General features: G+C 41.2%; 1 protein-coding gene across 1 annotated transcript in view; it reads right to left on the bottom strand.

Moving 5' to 3' along the window:
- CHORDC1 (cysteine and histidine rich domain containing 1) overlaps nucleotides 1–20,638 on the bottom strand; it is a 125,037-nt gene that overhangs the window by 71,727 nt on the left and 32,672 nt on the right. Inside the window, exons 4-7 of the mRNA XM_078658414.1 lie at nucleotides 19,439–19,599; nucleotides 17,257–17,360; nucleotides 15,546–15,604; nucleotides 473–543 (exon numbers count right to left, since the gene is read on the bottom strand). Of these exons, the coding sequence (XP_078514540.1) occupies nucleotides 473–543; nucleotides 15,546–15,604; nucleotides 17,257–17,360; nucleotides 19,439–19,599 (395 nt within the window). The remainder of the gene's footprint in view (nucleotides 1–472; nucleotides 544–15,545; nucleotides 15,605–17,256; nucleotides 17,361–19,438; nucleotides 19,600–20,638) is intronic.

Genomic DNA, 20,638 nt, shown 5'->3' with positions numbered 1-20,638 from the left:
TCGCCCCTACGGATCACTACACGGCATGTTGCCACTACTGCGTTTGTGTTGCTTAAATCCTGGTAAAGGCAGAGGCCTTCTACATCTACGAGGGTAGCGCTTTGGGTGCCCCTCCTGGTCTAACAAGATTGCAATTCGTGAGAAAGGCCTATGTCATGGAGCGCGCACAAACAGGGTCTGCGTTTGCCTATGGCAACAGAAATTAGCACTAGCGATCCAGGCATCAGTACAGCTGTGGAACTCAAAGCAGGGTTGCCCGTCCATTACCATTCAGTGGAGTTTTCTGTCCCAACCACACATAAACAATATAATATTCAATATATATTCCCTGACTGGGTACAATGCATACCACAGTGCTCTGACTAAGTATTCTGTCCTGTTATTTCAAATGGTCACGTAATTATTATTATTATTTTTTTTTAATTACCACCATTCAAATTAATTACCAGAAATCCTATCAATACATACATACCCTTCATGGAAAATAGGCACACCAGAATGGAATGTGCACAGTTCGTCACTGCTCTGTGGCCCTTCAAATGTCTACAAGGAAAAATAGTTTGAGTAGGTGATTGACTGATAATATCGAAAGTAACAGCAATATTTCTTATTATTTTAAGAGGTCCTTAATTAACTTGGCTTGAATTACTCAAGATGCTTAAGAACCTGAAAATTAGGTTACCTACCTTTGGTTTTCGGTGGATACTTTATCAATCAGCTGATCTCTGACCTCTCGAGTCTAATCCAGGTGCCTGAATGGATCTGGAAAAGAAGCAGCTATTCTGCGCCAGCAAGGGGTGCCAAGGCTGCAGTACCTCCCCAGATATGGTAGGGAGCCACACATGGTGCCACCTCAGCACTCCTGTCAATTCTCTTCCCAATTTCTAAGAACTTAGAGGCAAAAACTACGCTGACGAACCGTATCAAAGTATGCATCAACACACCACAGAAGGGGGAAGTAGGCAGGGTTGTAGAGGAATCTGCAAGTAGACCTAACCGAAGCGCCATTATAAACCTGCAACAACAGGAACGGATGTCACAGCGCTCATTGTTGACATATACAGCTGCATGAAATCACATCTGGGAAGGCTCAAGTCTAATTAGATCCACGGTGCTAGCAACAGGTTCAGGAGAACTATTTCAGTATTTAAGTTGGAAGAGCCAGGTTTTCCGTTTTTTTTTTTAACTAATAGAATCAAAGCTCTTGTCAAATGTCTACAGGCAGCTCATTCCAATGGTTTGTGCCAAATAAGAAACGGCACAGCCACCTTGGCTGTGAAAGATCTGAGGGACTGAACATTAAACCTCTTATCTATTTTGGGTATTCAGATGCCAACTTCAAGTACTTTTTAACTCTGGAACGTTAGAATATTCACTCGTCAAAGTGAGGAATAAGTGAATGTCTATGCTGAAATGAAGTCCATCACATTTAAAGAGTAACCTGGGAGAGAGGGACTAGAGAGAGAGAGGGGGGAGAGAAGGGGAGAGAGAGAGAGAGAGAGAGAGAGAGAGAGAGAGAGAGAGAGAGAGAGAAGAGGGGAGAAAGAGAGAGAGAAGAGAGGGGAGAGAGAAGAGAGAGATAGACACAAAGCCTGAAGTGTCAATGTGATACTGGAATCAAAGCAGAGTTGTAGCTACTGCAACCTAATTTTGGAAAATTTCCGTGCTGCAGCCAAAAGAAAGTGTCACTTTCACACCTCCAAATTTAGGGATGTCAAACCTAAAGGAGTGGCTTCACCATGTCTGGAACCGGTGTCATGCATCTAAGTGGTACATTTGTGATGGTATCTTTCCGAGAAAGCATATGAGATATTCCCAGATTTTACTGTAAATCAAAAATGGGAATTGTAACCTGCCTCAAGACTTACATTTATTCAGGATTGGGTTAAGAGGGATACAAATCTATGTATTTTTTCTGTTTCAGTACAGAAAGTTGAGTGAAGATTTTTCCTTTGCGATGTGATCTTCAACAGGAAAAGAAGTTCGATTTTTTGCGATTATAGTAACAATGGTGCCAAGCCTTGTCTTCATAATGTTACCCACTGTTCACAAGATCATGTGTTGTAAGTGAAGACATTACATGTGCAATGAATATGGCTCTTAACTTTTTTGAAGGCATGGCTTCAACCTTAAGATTCAGGTGGCGACAGCTAAAGAACTTTAGCAAGCAACCAACATGAAAATGCATAAAGGGTGAAACTAAAGCCAATGACCCAGAGACCTCTGGGGTTTGGCTCCTCAGGGAAGAGAAATAAATTGTGCGACTTAAAGCTACATAAGCGAAATGCTGGAAAGAAACAGGAAAAGTATGCTGCATGGAGATGCGTTGGGATGAGGATGGTCAATTCTTTTTTTGTTGTTTGTAAAACGCTGTGGTTAGGGGGAGGGCTGTTGGTACCCCAACAATATGCAAAAAGAAAATATTGGCAAAAAGCAAAAGTATATTTGGCCTCAAAAAGCACACACTGCTATAGTAGTTACTAGCACTGAAAGTACTTTGTGTACGATGTGCACCTTGCGAAAGAGCAAAACGCTGACACACACATTGAAATTACCCAATTAAAGTGGTCTGACTCATTGCCCCATGCTGTAGCAGGAGGAAGAAAAATGTGACTGGCACAACAATTGTTAGACCAGGCCCTTTTGACAGGTTTATCCCCAAACGTTTTGCCTTTAGCCTCCTTTTTTCGTAGGCTGTAGGATTCTGGATAATTTAATACTGCTGACCGGAGATAAAGTGCATATGCTCTCTGTATAAATTATGATATGATTGGTTATCCATGATTGGCATATTTGATTTACAGGTAAGTCCCTAGTAGAGTGCACAGTGTGTGCCTGGGCTTGTAAATCAAATGCTACTAGTGGACTTGCAGCCCTAGTTATGCCAACCACACGAGTAGCCCTGTAAATGTGTCTCAGACCTACCACTGTAGTGTCTGACTGCGTAGTTGTAAACTGCCATTTTGTCCTGGCAAGTGCACCCATTTGCCAGACCCAAAAAATTCCCTTTCCTTACAAGTAAGGCACACCTAAGGTAGGCCCAAGGTACCCCATGGGCCTAGTGTAATGTATGTGAACAGTAGAACATGTACTGGTGTGTGTGACATGTACTGATAGTGAAATACTGTGCAATTCCTTTTTCACTGTCGAACGTCTGTCTGTCACATAGGCTTATCATTGGGGTTGCACTGTAACATTTTTTTAACGTTCCATAGAGACAAGATCGGAAAAGGAAATTTAGGCTCTCTGAACACAGAATTTATTAACTCACCTTTTGGTAAAGGTGCTTTTTAAATCTTGCATTTGAAAATGCCACTTTTAGAAAGTGAGCATTTTCTTACTTTACCATTCTGTGTGCCTCTGGCTTTCTGTGTATTCAGCGTCTGGTGTGTGAGTGACAGGAGCGGAGATGTGCATTCAATCTAGACAGTCACTGGGGGAGATGAAGTGTGCCCTGCTTTGCCTGGGTAACTAATCTCAGAGCTGAATAGACCTGGTCTGCATTTAGAGTGGTAGAAGGAGTTTTGCTTACACCTGAAGAGGTTGAGTCTCCTTTTGCACAATGCATTCTATGCCCCCTGTGGTCATGCTGCACCAGGGAGGACAGTACTGGTTTAGAATGGGTTCAGAGAACCTTGTCACAAAGAGAACAAATACATTTTGGAATGAAAGTATTACACCTACAACCACAGGGCTTTAGATTACTTTAAGGAACAAGAGGACACTGCCATAGAAGAGTGGAAGGACTATGTGAGGAGCACTGCCTTTTCAGAGTGAGGGGTGGGTTGGCCTGCAGTTGCGGATATTGTCTGTGGTGGAGGAAAAGGACTGATTCGTTTTGCCCTGCTGTGGTATCCTGCTTGTGAAGAGTCTCCAAGGGCTTGTGTGTGATGGCCTCCTGTTGGAAATCTCGGGGATACAAAAGACTTCAAGAAAGATACTGTCTGCTCCTGTTTGGAGCTGGGGAAAGGACTAGATTGTTCTTCACTCTGTTATCAACAAGTGCCTTGGGAGTGTTGTGAATTTGCCTGAAGAGCGCTTCCTCCCCACATTTTATTTGGGCCAAAGAGAAGGGAACCTGGCCAAAGTGCTTTCTGCCTGTATGTGGAGCGCTTTGCTTTTCACTAAAAGCAGAGGACGACCTAGAACGGAACAAGCCTTAAGGATAGCGTGGTGGGAGTTTCTGTTTTCTCGTATTTCTTTTTGTTTGTTTTCCTACCCTGGGCCCGGCGCTCCGCCGTGCCATCTTTCCTTAAAGTTAACAGCCGGGGCTCTGCCTAAAAGGCCCCGGTTGTTGAGGATCGCTGAGCCAGAGAAGCGCCGGCCACATGGGTTGCCGTAACAACCAGGGCCGTGACCAGAGACCCAGAGGAATATTGTGCTGCCTCCGGTAAAGGAGAAGTCTGCCGCTCCCTGCCCCCGTCAGCAGAGACCATGGCTTACCTGGCTGAGGAGAAGGGTTTCTGCCAGGGAAAGGCAGCCCAACCGGCAGCTGGAAACCTCCTGCTTCCCTCAGTCACCTAGATCTCCGTGTGACGTCACCACCAGAAGCAGACGTCAACGTGACCGCCCCAACCGCAAAGGGCGGGCGTGCAGACACCTTGCTGAATGGCATCTCACGCCCCCGAGAACAGAGGAGAGCTACTCAAAGCAAGGGGGAGTCTGCTGGGGGGGGGGGAGGGGTCGTGTCAGTGCGATGCTTGAGCCAAACAACGCGGCTGCATTGGGTCCGATGCAGTTGCCTTGCACTCGCAGGCAGCCACAACTGGGATATCGGATTGCGGGGGACCGAGCGAGGTCTTCCCAACAACGGCATCAGGGCGTGTCTGCCCTCCCCATTCAGGCACATACTTTCAAGGGACATTTTTCACAGTGCCACCTCGCCTGTGCCAGCAGCAGCTGCACCAAGCGTTTGAGGGCAGCTGCACTTCTCAAAATTGGCATATATGGGGGACTGAGTGAGGTTGTGGTGACCAATGTGTAACCTGACCGCCACATTCTATGACCTGATGTCATATCATTCTGAGGCTTTACTGGCCAGAGTAACAAGTGCAATGTGCAGGGGCAGCATGATGTTTGCTAAGTTGTTCGCACAGGTGCTTTATGTATAGTACAAGGAGTCTGTGGACTAATGTGTCAGTTAAAAGAATGTACTTTGGTGCGCTGTCATGTTTATTACCAGAGCCTTATTGCAAGGTGATTATTGGGTTATGTGCATATGGGCTGATATGATTTACTTAACATACACAGTGAGTGTGGTCTAAGGTGTTTTACCTCTAATGGCAAAGTGATTTATAACCGCTATACCTATGACAATTGCCTAGTGGCAAAGCAATTTATGATCCATGCATTTCTATGACAAGTGCCTAGTGACACAGTGATTCATGCGATTGTGGTCAAATGTATTTTTATGAAGAATACAAAGGATATTTTTATATAACCTTGTGTGGAGTCTCTTTTTTGTAGTGTGCCTAGTGTGTCACTGGTGGATGTGTGTGTGGTGTGCTAATCCTTTACATATTGCCTCGGGGATAAGCCTGACTGCTCTGCCAAGCGCAACTCTCTTTATTGGTGACAGCTTGCAGGCAGAAACAAGGCAGTGAGTTTCAGCATGAATAATGAGCCACGCCAGACGCGTTTCGAGAATACACTTCTCTTCTTCAATGGCATTCGACACGCAAACACCAATCTGTTAATCGTGCACCAATTATATTCCCAAAGTCCTACCCCAGTGGGTGGGGCCATTCCCATGGCCTTATGGTCTTGGTAGTGCTGACGATAAAAAATTATCTCATGTGAGTCAGTTTGGTGCGCAGTCCTCAAAACAAAATATTCCCCATGTGGGTTTGTGAAAATCCTGCTTCCAATCTGCTGCGTTCACCAACCGTTATAGTACGTGGAGATATATGCAGCACAGGAGGAATAGAGAGGCAGGGCCAGACTGGGACAGAAAATAAGCCCAGGTACCAAAATAGAAGTGAACCATTTAGTGCATTAGATTGTTAAAAAGTAGTCCGTATTTAGTAATTGGGGCAGTTTTGAACTCTGTACAAGTGTTTTTCAAGGTGTGGAAGAGCTCACTCCAGACAATGTTTGTGAGAATTGCAATCACCAGTGAACCTGTGCCCAGCAGAGCAGAAAACAGGCCCACAAACATTCAAACTATGGCTCACATGCCATCCAGTCAGACCAGTCCCTCTGGTGGAGCAACACAGAAGAAACATAGGGTCTGTAGATGAGTAACTAGTTTTACCATTGTTTTTTGCCAATTTAGTTCAGACAGTAAAGAGCTCCTACTTGGAGTCTATGGCTAATTTGTATCCAAACGCTAGGTCAGTGTATGCACCATACATTTGTCTCCAAAAGGAACACGCTAACCGAGTGGACAAATAATCGTAGGCTCCTAACAGAAACATAATGACCTACCACTGTGACTGGAAGCCTCTTCTGGGAAGGGGGGCATTTGGGAGGGGTGCTGGAAGTTGGAAGATACTCCGAATTAATAGATAGATATGAGGAGTGAAAAGGGGTGGGACCTGAAACAAAAACAACCCCCAAGAGCTTGTATGGCATTACAACTTTGCGTAATATAGGGAAATGTTGATGTAACTGTTTGATATGGTAGGCTTGCAATGATGCCTAGTGGAACCTAGATTTGAAGAGCACCACTTTGGCCCACTTGCACTTATGTTACCTGCGGAATGTAAGACAAGCTTTTCAGGAGATTCCCCAAGGTTGGAACCACGATTACTTACCTTGTGTTGACATCGTCATGGATATATAAAAAGGCACACCTAACCCTGGGACATGCAGGAACAACGGCATGGTTAGAAAGGTTCTTCTTAAATTACATAGGGCAGTTGGATTTCCGAAAACACAGGGTAGGCCATTCTAACACTGGACCCCCCATAACTTGCAGACGTTTGCCTGTAAAAGGCCTTCCATGAAACAAAGTGAGAATAAGCCAATGTTTGCCCCTTGATGTCAAAGAATGGCAGTCCTCCTGGATATCCACTGGACCAACCCACTGCCATGAACAATTTTATAAATCAGAATAGGAGCCCAGGGGGGGCGTGGCTAACGCCCGATGCAGATGGCGGCGTTCCCGTAGCTCTCCTCGGGAGGCGCGGGTGACGGGAGACCTGACGGCGCACAATTGGCGACTTTTCGTTCTGGACCTGACTGAGAGGCCGGCGGAAGATGAGGGGTGTCGCCTGATGTCCTTCCTGAAGCGCCATTCATCGTCTTCGTGCTCTTGGCATCCAAAGTGAGTGACGAACCGTCCAGAGGGGCCGCAGCTGCCATTACGCATTACCGCTGACGGAGCTCTGCTCCTAGCGGTGAAAGTCTCCAACGCAACTGCCTGCCTTCCAAGGGAAATGCTTTCCTGATGTAGTTATTGTGCACTGCAAGCTGTTTTTTTTGCCTGCCCCACGTGTTTGGGTGAATTAGGAGTTGCTATCTCCAGCTTTGCTCGCTTTTGTCAGTAAAATGAACTGCGTCACCACAGCCTGCATTCCTGCTCTAACGAGGCGGTGATTTCTCCTCACACACAAGTGCCCTTTGAATTGCCTCATGAAGTGTCTGAACTAATTAATAATTCTCCTCTAGGAATACATTTCAGGAACATTGCATACTTCATATCTTACTGGACTTTTAGTTCCAGAGCCACGTCTGCGCTCATACTATTTCCCTTGCTCTTTTATTGTTCATTTTTAGGGCTTTTGCTATGGAATTATCTTCTTAATGCCTTAGGCAGTGTATAAGTAGCATGTTTCTCATTATTTTTGCTACATTTATTTCATGTGCTCTGCATAGCTTCTTGACAAAATTTATTTATTATTAGGGCTTTGAGCACTGGGTTTCATTGCTACTTTCATTGCGCTATATGCCTATTAATATTTAGTTTTGTTGCCTGCTATTCTTTTTCTGATCTTTTTAGTCAGCCACCTTTCCTTACATATAATGTCCTAACGTCTTTATTAGTAGATGGTTTTTGTATGCCTCTTGACCTTATGCAAGTATATAGTTGTATTTCGTTTTTATGAGGCACAGGATTGCAGATATTTATTCTCTTGCATTTATTTTTGTATCTGCCTAGGACATGTGTTCTACTTGCGTGATGTGGGTTTAGAGGGGATACTGTTTAACATGTTTTGAATGTTCGGTTGACTCTTCTATATCTTTTGTGCCTTCATTTGCTCCACTGATCTCCTGCTCATATATTGTTATTACATTACTAGTTGAATTGATGCATTTTATGTATGGGGAGATTATACAAAGATTTACGTAAGCCCTCTTCTGCTACGAAGATTTTTGGACATACAGGTTCTCGCTATAAGTGTCTGGCCATGGAGGATTTACCTGATACCACACCTGCCAAGGGTGCGTCATCTTCAAATGTGTCACTCCCGGCTTCTAAAAAAGGTACGATTAAAAGATTAAAAAAAGATCCTCCTTCACCTCCTTCACAGACGTCTTCTTCTACTACCATTGACTTACTTCTGGAGGAAATACGGGCACTGCGTCCTTTTATTGAGGAGACTAAGTCCACCATGCAACAGCTTTCTGACAAATGGCTATCAGTAGATGAAAGGATTACCACACTTGAACAGAGTGTTGCTTCCATGGAGTCCTCTATTGTTAAGGTTGATCCAGTGTGTGCACAAGTCTCAATTTTACACAAACAGATCGAGAATTTAGAAAATAGGAGTAGGCGGAACAACCTACGCCTTTACGGCCTTGAGGAAGGTTTGGAGGGGTCTGATCCCATTGCCTACTTCAAATCCTTCTTACCAAAGCTTCTCCACTTGCCGGATGATACTAATTTGAATATTCAACGGGCACATCGCCTGGGCTCACTCAGAGGTTTGTCCTCATCTGCGGCTGCACCGAGAAAACCAAGAGGTGTGATCATATATTTTCTTGAATATACTGAACTACTTAAAGTCTTAGCTGCGGCAAAAGCAATGAATCGCATTACATGGTCGGGCCATCCTCTATTCTTTTCACAGGACTACGCCAAAACAACAGCTGACCGACGTAAGGAGTTCTTATCTCTTCGTCCCCAGTTGCGTTCCTTGGGAGCACAATATGGCTTGTTCCACCCCTGCCTTTTCAAGGTTACTATCAACAATAAGACTACCACTTATGATGATCCCCTGAAGTTGAAGAGCTTTCTTTATTCACATTCTAGCGAGAAGATGGAGACTTCGTTTGCCTCCAGTTCTAAGTAATCCTCTATCACTGTAATGGTATAGTCTTCTTGGTCTGTTGTTGTTATTAAGATGGTGCCTTGTTGTTTGTTATGTTAATTGTCATTATGTTCACTCTCTTATTCTGTCTATATATATATATATATATATATATATATATATATATAAATATATATATAAATATATATGTATATATATATATATATATATATTTTTTTTTTTTTTTCTTCTCGTACAGATTCTTTCCCGACTTGGCTGGGTCCTTCCCTATGTTCATGACGTCCGTTGGGTCTCCTCCTTTCCTTCGTCTTCCCTTCTGAGCTGTGGTCGCCCCATCGTCCACGTGGCTTCCACCCTCCCACCCTTTGCTTTGTTTTGTTCGAGATGTTCTGTAAGTTTTTTCTCCTTCCTTTTTTCCTGGTGTTTTATGTCTTCTGGGGGGGGGTTTCCTTCTCTTAGGTTTCCTGTCCATGAAATCCTTTTTTTATTTTCATCTCACATTCCTACACCCCCTCCTACTTACTGGACACTGCTTTACTATTTTTTTTCTTTTCTTCTTTTCCTGATTTACTATGTCCGCTTATTTCTGCTTTCTTTCGTCTGTTTTTATCGCTTTTTTTCATTCCCTTCTTTGCTTCACTCTAAGTTCTCTTCTACAGTTCTTTTTCCTTTTTTTGTTCGCTCTTTTCTTCCGTCTCACTATTACCTCTTTTCTCCAATGAGAGTATTTCCATTTCTATTATGTTATACCTTTTGTTTATTATTGCTAATTATAATACAGTTTTCGATCTCTTATTGTTTGTTTTTTACTTGCATGACTATTTTACCTTTCGCTTACAAATATTATAGTTGGATTTTTAGGATGTATCTCTTTCAGGTTCTGATATGCCGTTGACAATTGTTTCATGGAATGTTAAGGGCCTTCACTCACCAATTAAAAGGCAAAGAGTATTGTCCCATTTAGCTAAACTTCATGCTGACATAGCTTGTATACAGGAATCTCACCTTTCTGCTGCAGAGTCAGTCAAATTGAAAAGAGACTGGGTGGGTGAGGTTCACTTTTCCCCGGGTGATGGCAAACGTAATGGGGTAATGATTTTGTTTCGTAAGTCCCTTGTTGTTAAAGAACTCACAAGTTGTAATGATCATTTGGGTAGATGGGTACTTGTTCACTTTACCATGGATGGAGTTCCCATATCTATTTTAAATGTTTATGCCCCAGTTACTGGTGATGCACTCTTTTGGTCCTCCTTAGTACCACATGTTACACAACATTACACTGACAATTTCATTCTAGCTGGCGACTGTAATGAGGTTTTCGATCCATTCCTGGATAGACAATCCTCTACCGCATACATTCCCCATAAATCGCATAAATCCTTCACACAGCTCGTTCATCAATTTAAACTACTTGATGCCTGGAGGTTGTGTCATCCTACCTTACGTGAGTATTCTTTTTTTTCCCCACCGCATCATACTCAATCAAGGTTGGATTACTTTTTTATCTCGCATCATTTGTCTCAATCCCTCATTTCCTCTGAAATTGGATCTATTCTGATTTCTGATCATGCTCCAGTTTCTATGTCATTAGATGTTCTTCACAAGCCCAACTCTAGTAAGAAATGGCGTTTTAATAATTCCCTTCTCCTTGATCCTGTCTTTGTTTCATCCTTTACCTCTTTTTTTCATGATTTCTTCTTGTTGAATCAATCTGACGAGATTCAATTTCCGGTCGTTTGGGATGCTTTTAAAGCATCGGCCAGGGACTTTATAATTCAATTTGTTTCGCGCAAGCGCAAGATAGCACAACAATCTACCAAAGATCTTTTTTCCAAAATTAAACGCCTTGAGCATTCCTATTATACTTCCAAATCCAAAGACTGTTTGCATGAACTTATTGCTACCAAGCTTAAATTTAACCAGGATACTACCAATAGTGCCTCTAATTATTTACTAAAATCCAGTGCAAAGTTCTATGGGGGCCAAAATAGAGCAGGTAAGTTGTTGGCTAATTATTTAAAAGCCAAACAAAATCGGGTTAACATAGATACTATTCATGGTCAGGATGGTTCCCTTAAGTATAAAGATAATGAAATCTTACAGGAATTTCAACATTTTTATGAATCTCTTTATTCCTCTGAATCTACCTCATCTGCAGAATCTAGCTCCCAATATCTCTCTCTAATTCACTCTCCTTTTGTTTCGCCCCCCGATCTTTCTACACTGGAATCTGATATAACACAGGCGGAACTCTTGCGAGCTTTGCAGTCTTTGAAACACGGGAAGGCGCCGGGACCTGATGGGTTCACTGTTGAATTCTTTTCTTACTTTTCGCAACTGCTTGTCCCCAAATTGCATTCCTTAATCTCTACTTTTCTTGAGTCTGAATCTGCTTCAGGTACTTTTGCAGATGCTCTCATTTGCATTCTCCCTAAACCAGGCAAAGACCCGCAGTATTGTAAAAATGATCGGCCAATTTCATTGGTGAATATTGATTATAAGATTTTCTCGAAAGCACTGGCCATGCGGTTGGAATCTCACTTGCCCGATCTTCTGGGAAAAGAACAACCTGGCTTCGTCAAGGGTAGATATCTTGCAGATAATACCAGATTATTTTTCGACATCATTTCTAAATCTTCTCGCTCATCCCAGTCTCTCGCAGCCATTGCTCTTGATGCTGAGAAAGCTTTTGATAGAGTTGAATGGAAGTACCTTTTTCACACCTTGAAGTGGTTCGGTTTCGGTCCAAAAATATCTACATTGATCTCACTCTTATATTCTAGCCCTAGGGCGGCAATTTCGGCGAATGGTTGTCTCTCTTCTTATTTTTCTCTTAAGAGAGGAGTTAGTCAGGGCTGCCCTCTTTCCCCTTTTTTGTTCGATCTCGCCCTAGAACCTTTCCTATTAAAAATTCGCCAACATTCTGATATTCATGGATTCACTTTCCAACAGTCTCATATTAAGATGGCAGCGTATGCGGATGATGTCCTTTTATTTCTCTCACAACCTAGCTCCTCCCTTCCCGCGTTCCTGACTGAAGTAGATTCTTTTTCTTTTGTCTCGGGATATAAATTAAATAGGGACAAATGTGAAATATTGCCCTTAACAAAATTTACTCTTAAAAATGACTTTACTGCTTCAGGCTTCACTTGGAATTCTTCTTCCATTAAATATTTGGGGCTTAATTTTACGGCATCCCTTAAAGGCACAGTTGTTCGCTGTTTAGAGGATTGTATTCAAAAGATTCTCACCCTTACTTCTAAATGGCATCCTCTTTATTTATCCTGGTGGGGTAGGCTAGATACGATTAAGATGATGCTATCCCCTATTATACTTTTTACCGTTTCCAACATCCCTTTGTCCATTCCTTCCAAATATTTTAAGAAAATTAATTCTATCCTTTCGGCCTTCTTGTGGGGGCACAAAAAATCTCGTATGTCCTTGAACAAACTATCTCGACCCAAATCAGAGGGGGGAGTGAATTTTCCCAACTTCTCTTTGTACCATAAATCTTTCTTATTACACCACATTTCCAGGTGGCTTTTGGGTATTAATGCTTCCTCTCCTCTTTGGTTAGATCTAGAGGAATCTTTCATCTCTCCCTTTCTTTTTCAAGAGTATCTTATGTTCTCTCGCAAACCACAAGGTGTAGTTACTCCTTTTATCAAACATACATCTAAACTTCTTCCTACTCTCCCTATCACTTCCTTTTTCGATCAACCCATTTGGCATAATGGTTCTATCTTGATAAATAAGAAGCCCATTTTTTGGAAGGCATGGAGATCACGAGGTCTTATATGGGTTCACCAATTATACAACCATGGTCGGCCCCTTTCCTTCTCTTCGGCTTCTTCTGTGTTTAATTTTCCTTCTTCCTTCCGAACGAAATATTCCTTGTTAATTTCTGCTTTTCAAGAGGCTAACAATACCTATCTAACTTCTCCTTCTCCTGTTTATCCAATACCCTCCAGTATGCCTTCTTTGCACTCTTTACTCCTCAAACGTGCCAAGGCTTCCAAAATGTATGCTGCTCTTTTATCCTCCCCCTCACCTAGGCTTAAAACACAAACGGAGGAGACTTGGGAAAGAGTTACAAGTTTCTTGGACTACTGCTCTCTGGGATAAAATTTGGCTTAAACTACGCAAATCTTCTAGAGCCGCCAGCGCAACTCAGACGTTATTTTTTATTCATAATCGCCTATTATTTTCCCCTCTCACTCTAAGCAAGCAATTTCTGGCTGTCACAGACTCATGCTGGTCGTGTACTAAGCCCGGAGCAGATCTTTTTCACATGCTTTTTGAATGCTCCTTAGTGCGCACCTTTTGGACGCAAGTATGGTCCCAGATTAACAAAATTTTTCTCTCCACACACCCCTTTTCCGTCTCACACATTTTCCTGGGGAGTGTCTCTCCTATTTGGAAACACTGCAATATGGGTACCAGAATTATAGATCTATTGTTAGCAGTTGCTTTTCAACAAATTACAAAAAATTGGAAAGACTTTACCAAAATATCTTATCAGGCCTGGTGGTATGCAGTCTGTTATAATCACAGATTAGGTACGACTTTTGTTTATCCAGTGTCCATGGCGACGAAACGAAAAATGTTATGGGCACCTGTTACCACCTTGTTTGATGATAGTGCCAGACATTCTTTGCCTATTTCTCCTTTGCAACAAGAAGTTTCTAAGCCTCCGTGAGGATGCCTTGATGTTCCATATTGTTTAAATTTAATACATGTTGTTACTTTATATTTGCATTTCTGAATTACATTTGTTTTCATTGTGACTGTTATGTATAGTATATACCCTCTCAGCTGTATTTTGTTATAGTTATTAGTCGTGCTTATAGCATATTGCATTTTTATTTTTCTTTCCTTCTCTCTTTTCTTTTCTCTCTTCTCTATACCTTCATTCTTTTCTCTTTTGCGATGCTTTATACTTATTTCTTTTCTTTAAGAATATTTGAATTCATTTTTATGTAACATGTTTTTATGATATGTTATGCTTACCTTATCTGAACTTTTTTAAATAAAATTTTGTTCTTGAAACTAAAAAAAAAAAAAAGAATAGGAGCCCAGAATTTAATCCAGTATGCAACTGGATGTTAATGAAGCCTGCGAAGGAAAGGGCTAACATGTTTCCAACGATTGATACCTGTCTCAACCAAGGCTGCCAAATTGTGCATCTTTCGAATAAAACCAAGTATAATTCTAGTTGCATTAGTGTAGAGGGTGCTACAATAATCAAGCGGGGGAATGGAAGCCAGCTGGAGCAATGGCTTGCTCCTCATCTCATGAGACAGATCTGAATTTTGTTTTTAATGGAGTAGGAAAATTGCACATCAGAAGCGCTTTAAATGGTAAGGTATTTTGCCGTACTGAGTAACACCATTTATTTAATATGAAAGGGAGAGTTATCTGTACCTCTCAGCACTTGTGCAATTTTTTTAATGGGAGTGTAGCGGAACTTCTCAGGAGCAAACAGGTACAGTAAAGAGTGAGTACCTGCATTTTCATATCTCTATAGCTGGAGCCTCGCAGGCTCGGCCCGCCCCTGATTGTATGGTAACTGGACTGCACTTGGAGGTGCTGAGGCTGTGTACGAAAGGCAACAGATGCCTCAACACGGCACTCCTGCTTAGAAATGTAACTGTATAACATTGTGTTATGCAAATGGTGCACATGTAAAAGTGCTCCAATACCCTCAGGTCTACCTCGGGCTATATAAATCTTCAAAAATAAAAATGCCCGTTCTACTGAGTATTGGGGAGGTCCAGCCCGATCTGGTTCTCTGGCGGCAGCAAGCGTTTAACCATGCGCTGTCCTGAAACAGATGATCTGAAGACGGAGAGCTGCAGCAACAACTTTTCTCACACCATTTCTTTCGCACTCCAGCACTTTGGTAATTCTCCGACTAAGGGGAAGTCAGCCATATGCATGCAAACAGTAAAGCAGTAAGAGAGCAGGGAAGAAATTGTCCACAAAGAAAAAAAAATAAACAACCATAGCGTAATAATACAGTACTTAGTCCCTGCTCTGTGGGAGGAACGAAAGAGAAAAGGAGGGACAAAGAGACAGACAGGACTGACCGCTAGCTACCAATAATTTTTAAAGGACATTGAAACAAACAAATGAAAGCAGTGGGCGGAGTTCCAGCCCACACCGAATTATATAAGTATATAGTAAAGTATATACAAGAGGTCAAAAGCTTGACCTAAGAATTGACACATTAAAAATAATGCAGTTATAGGTGTTTTTTTTTAACTAAATTATCATTGAAATAAATGTATTTTGATAGATCATAATTCCAAAACAAAAAATTAACTGTACCTTTGAGCAGCCCCCATTTTTACATGATGTTCCGACCTTTATTTCTTCACTGTCATTGCCTGTGGAAATAAAGCAAGCTTCTTAGAACGGTCGCAATCCAAATTTGTCAAGATAGAACTTGGTTCTACAGCACAAAATTATTGTATTACCAAAAAAGAAACACCTGTCAGTGGATGTCTACTGGTCTGGTTGCAAATATTTAAGAAACCATTCAGCAGATAAACAGGAATCTCATAGTTCTGCAGTGGCACTGAGCAGGGATACAGAAGTGCACAAGATCCATCCTAAGAGCAGTGTGGCATTGCATAGGTGAATTCTGCAACCTCGTCCCTGATAACAAATGTTTGTCAGTAGCACAAGCACAGAGAAGAGTTGACATTTTTTATAAAAGCCACCAGATACCATAAGGCCCTTGCCCGGCTGCTAGAATGTACAATGCACTTCCAAATATTTTTCAGCCAAGACTACAGTCACAAAGGACTAATCGGGACACATTCTAAGAAAGCACTTTGGACTGTAAGCTACTTGTGAATCCACAAATTAGTACTCTGTGAGCAGGTGCTGTGCTTGGCTATCGGTCCTATGTGGTTGTTTTGTATTCCTGATTATATGTCCATACCCTCCTCGTGTCAAGTATAAGTTATAATGTAATGAGTCAAAATATTAAATTTAACGAGCAAATTAACACTAATGCAACTGATAGTTCGATTCTTTTATAAACGACCACTGCATTACATTTTTGGGGAATCATCTGGCTGCTTTAAGTAGATGTTTTAGCCCACACCTCCTCCAACAGTATGCCTTGACCCTGCTATCTCTTGAAAATCACAACTAAAACATAAGTACTAGGCAATTCAGTGAACAACATTTAGTACATTTGTGTTACAATGACAGCATTAATACTGTTATGAAGACTGCGTAACTGCCCATAGGTCACAGAACTAACTTGACACCAACTGTGTCATAACTTTCACACAAACGAACATTTCTCAAATCCCCCTCGCCCCCAATCAAACAACAAAGGTACCATTCTCGTGGAAACCAGGGGCTACAAGACTACCAAGGTGACAGATCACAAGAGGCAGAGCAAAGTAGGTGGGCAGCCTACTTTCTGGGCAGAGGACGCAGGGCTAGAGGGAGGAGTTACAAAGGTTATGAACTCTGATTCGGTTGAACGCAGACTCTAATTCTAAGGACTCTAAGAAGATTAGTAAATTGGCATGCTGTTGCAGTTTTAAAGAACAGTGTGTGAAAAGAAATGCCAGGCTCCATGCTGTTGGATTGGAGTACCTGCTCCTACTGCAGATTGTACTATAAGTGCTTTTCTAAAAAAAGCAAAACTAAGTGAATTTAGAGCTAAGATCAAACAAAACGTTTCCTCTGCTGGCAACATGTCAGATGCCCTGCATTAAAAAACGTTTTTGAATGAATATAAAAAAATGAATGGTTAAATATTACTGCTCTGAGCATGATGTATGGCGGACTAGGGAAATCTAAAGAGAATATTGCATTTTCCTCGTACCTATCCTGTGGATTAGTAAAGAAAAGTTAAGACTGAACTCTTTGAGACACTGTTGTATTATAAAAGCTTTATTTCCAAATATGGGAACCTTGCAAATTACCATGCTATGAGCGTATCCATGTGTAAACAGCTTTTGAACTTCAAAGAAGAAAACAACATAAATGAATGTCTCTTATGTTAACTTCTTACCATTCTGCTCTTGCTCATTCTCTGTGCACAGTTTCAGTTTATCTAATGCTTGCATCAGCGAAGACGATACTTTAAACTGCAATCTTGTGGAAGGCTCATCTGGACTGAAAAAGAAATGCATTATAAAGAAATTATCTTAAAACATCTCTAGATATAGAAATAAAGATCAACCTAATAAGTCATATTCGGCAAATTTCACAGTATTTCTTAAAACAAGGTAGGCAGGGATTCGCAGTTTCATAACTGACTTGATTAAGCAGGGTTTTTTTAGTGCTGATTGCTAGCCAGTGTAATACGCCCACATTTTTCATACAAGGAAGGTGAGAAAGACCAATGTTTACAGATTCATTTAGGATGCGGAAGCGAGTAACAATGTGGCTATTCCTAGAATCCCTGTGGCCTTCAACCCCACCACAATCCTTTCTTGTATCCCCACTAATGTTTACTGTGACTGATCTGTGCTCCACCTTGTTTTCCATACCCATTAATTAAAGAGACAATTGCTCTTCGCATTCTCATTCATCCGATATCAACTTTTGTGGTGGAGACTCTCTCTAGGCTTTGCGAGTCTCCTTCGATTTTTTGTCAAGCTTTAATGAAGGATTTGGAAACTTTGGCTTTACCTGGTGGCTCTACTCTAGTGCAGTACATTGAGGATTCATTGTTGACCTCCTCAATCAACGAACTGGCTAAGAAAGAAGGCTTCAAAAGAAAAATTGCAATTTTGACTCCCAATTTGTCTGACATGTTTGGAGGCTTCTATAAGCCATCCAGAGTTCCTGGTTTTCTTTTGCACTGGAAAGTATTTTAAAATCAGATGATATAGCGGAATGGCGTAAACAGTTTCAATGTATGCTTACTTTCCAGGATGACACACCATAAGCCCCAAGAAGACATACCTAATGCATAGCCCATTTGACAACTATTTTTCACTAAATGCACACGGGAAATTGCAGATCTTCACAAGAGGTACTGAGTTCATGTTCAGCTCACCACTCTATTGCAAAGGATATTTCCATAGGAAAGCACTAAGTAGGAGAAATCAATGTTCAAACAAATCTGTTAAGAGTGTAGTCATGGCCTTAGGTCCTGACATGCTGTGCTAAAATTGCTCATGGCTCCTGCTGGGTTGTTTACAAGTCTATCGTCCAAACCAACTGCAATTTCTACTAGGCTAGTGACAGCAGATCACAGCCTCTCATATCTGAAAGGACAAGAATCTTTAGATACTTGAAGAGGAATCCTGCATACAAGCTGAATAAACTCCTATTCATGGTAATGCTTCTCTCTGCTGGGCATCAGACTACTCAGGTGAAGTCAAAAGGATAGAAAATACTCATGCTGAAAGGCTTGTACTCATCTCAAAAGTGGGCCTCTTTAGGAAATTCAGAGCACATCAAGCCTTTGAGCTTCCTATGCTCTGCGATCAGTGTTACCAGAGATCTGCCTGACACCTTACAAAGCCTTTCAGACACATATGCCCGGCAACTAGTGGCCAATATTGCAAGAAGACTGATCAGACTGTTAATCCATTGCTTACCCACACATAAAGAGGTAACACTTTCCAGCATTCTCTAGCCTTTCAGCAGGAAAACCACTTATTTATGGCACTTCATTATGTTAGACCATCTTATCGCGATCTACAAAAACCCAAATATTTTCATAAAAAGGAATTAAATCTGAAGGTAGGCTAGGAAACGAATGATGAGTGGGAAATGAAGTAGGGAAGAGAAATGAATGAAGTAGGGAAGAGAAATGAAAGAGTAGGAAACGGCAAACCAGTTTGCAAAAACAAAAGAATGAAAATAAGCAAGAACGTTCAGAAAAAAGAAGAAACACAGAATTAAAGAAGATAGTAAAAGAGAGTAGTTGACATTTTGGGACCTCCGTAATTACGAAAGAAAAAAAGAAAAACACGAATGAAATTAAGGGAAATTGCTTTAGAGGTAAACAGGCAGAAGCAAATCTGGAAAGGTCTAGCAAAAGAACAGAATGGGATTAAGGACAGTAAATGAAAAATGTTCAGCAAGAGAAGAGAATTGGACAAAAGATGATCAAAGGGGCAGTAATTAGCCGATTTTTGTTAGGAAGAGAAAAAAGAATGTAGAAAAGATGCGGGCACATAGCATTAGCTATCACAAAGAAAGATACCTATTCACTCAGCGGATGACTAGTTACATACCTGGGCCTTTTGATCAATTCCACTGGCTTTGGAGCGCGAATAATATGCTCCTGGAATTTAGGTTTCAGTTCGGACAACTCTTTTTTCTCAGATGTTTTGCTGACTTCTGGTTTTACAGGTTCAGGGGGCTTTTCATGATTATGAAGACCCTTTGTACACCCCTGCATTAGAAAATATTTGTGCACAAAGCAGACATATAAAACAGTGTTTTTTCTTCTCTTTAAACACACTACACCGTACAGCTAAATTTACACACTCCGTGCAACCTCATAGGAAAATAAAATAAATATACAGAAATGCACCAACTATAAATGTAATTAAACATTTTTTTTATATACTTGTAGAAAGCGAGGTGGCGAGTTCTGTGCAGTTAAACGTTCTCTTTTTTCTGGTCAGTAGTGTCAGATTAAAGAAGACAACAGAAAATAGCATGTGAAATTTCCTGGAACATTTTTAAATAACAGGTGTCATGACACATCCCTATTTTTGCTCAAAACAAAATGTGCCACATATCAAACCAAGTTATTTTACGATTCCCTGATAAATGGAACCCGAAAGAGGAACGGACTCCACTTTCTTGTGCAAGATTTTTTTCTTTATTGATTAGTGCGCTCTGCCGCCACGATGCGTTTCGGCCTATAAATACGTAAGTTCCAATTGGTTACCAACGTTTTAAAGCTCATTGTACTCTACCTCATGCTCTGTACCACTCCTTTTTGTTCCTAAAGTACAGATCTGGTAATAATATTCTCTGTATATTGTATCTGCACTTGCACTTTCAATGACTCCGACCGAAATAAAGTTGATTGATGATGATATTTAAGTTCCTGGGGTAAAAAAATACCAAAATCCAAATGCGTTGTGAATTATTTTGTTCAGTATTTATTTCATGCCAAAAGAGGGAAAAACAAAGAGCAGCCAACAGGTGTCGTATGGCTAGCAAGTCAAGGGCATTTTCAAGGCCGATTAGAACATGACAGACATATTCTGTACAGATCATATGTAGAAAAATCATATAGTTATATGTGGCCAGAATTATCATCAGATTCAAAAGTATACATTTGTAATTATAAGGTAACATTATCACATTTCATGACATGTCCCTGCAGCTTAATGACCCTGTGTAGAACAAATTAAATCAGTATATTATTTTAGTTTGGGATCATCTGCACATAATTCTTTCACCAAAAATAGGTTCCT

This window comes from Lissotriton helveticus, chromosome 8, assembly GCF_964261635.1.
Source record: "Lissotriton helveticus chromosome 8, aLisHel1.1, whole genome shotgun sequence".
Classification (NCBI taxonomy): domain Eukaryota; kingdom Metazoa; phylum Chordata; class Amphibia; order Caudata; family Salamandridae; genus Lissotriton; species Lissotriton helveticus.
The sequence above is the reverse complement of the archived record's forward strand: the minus strand, read 5'-3'. Positions and strand labels throughout refer to the sequence as shown.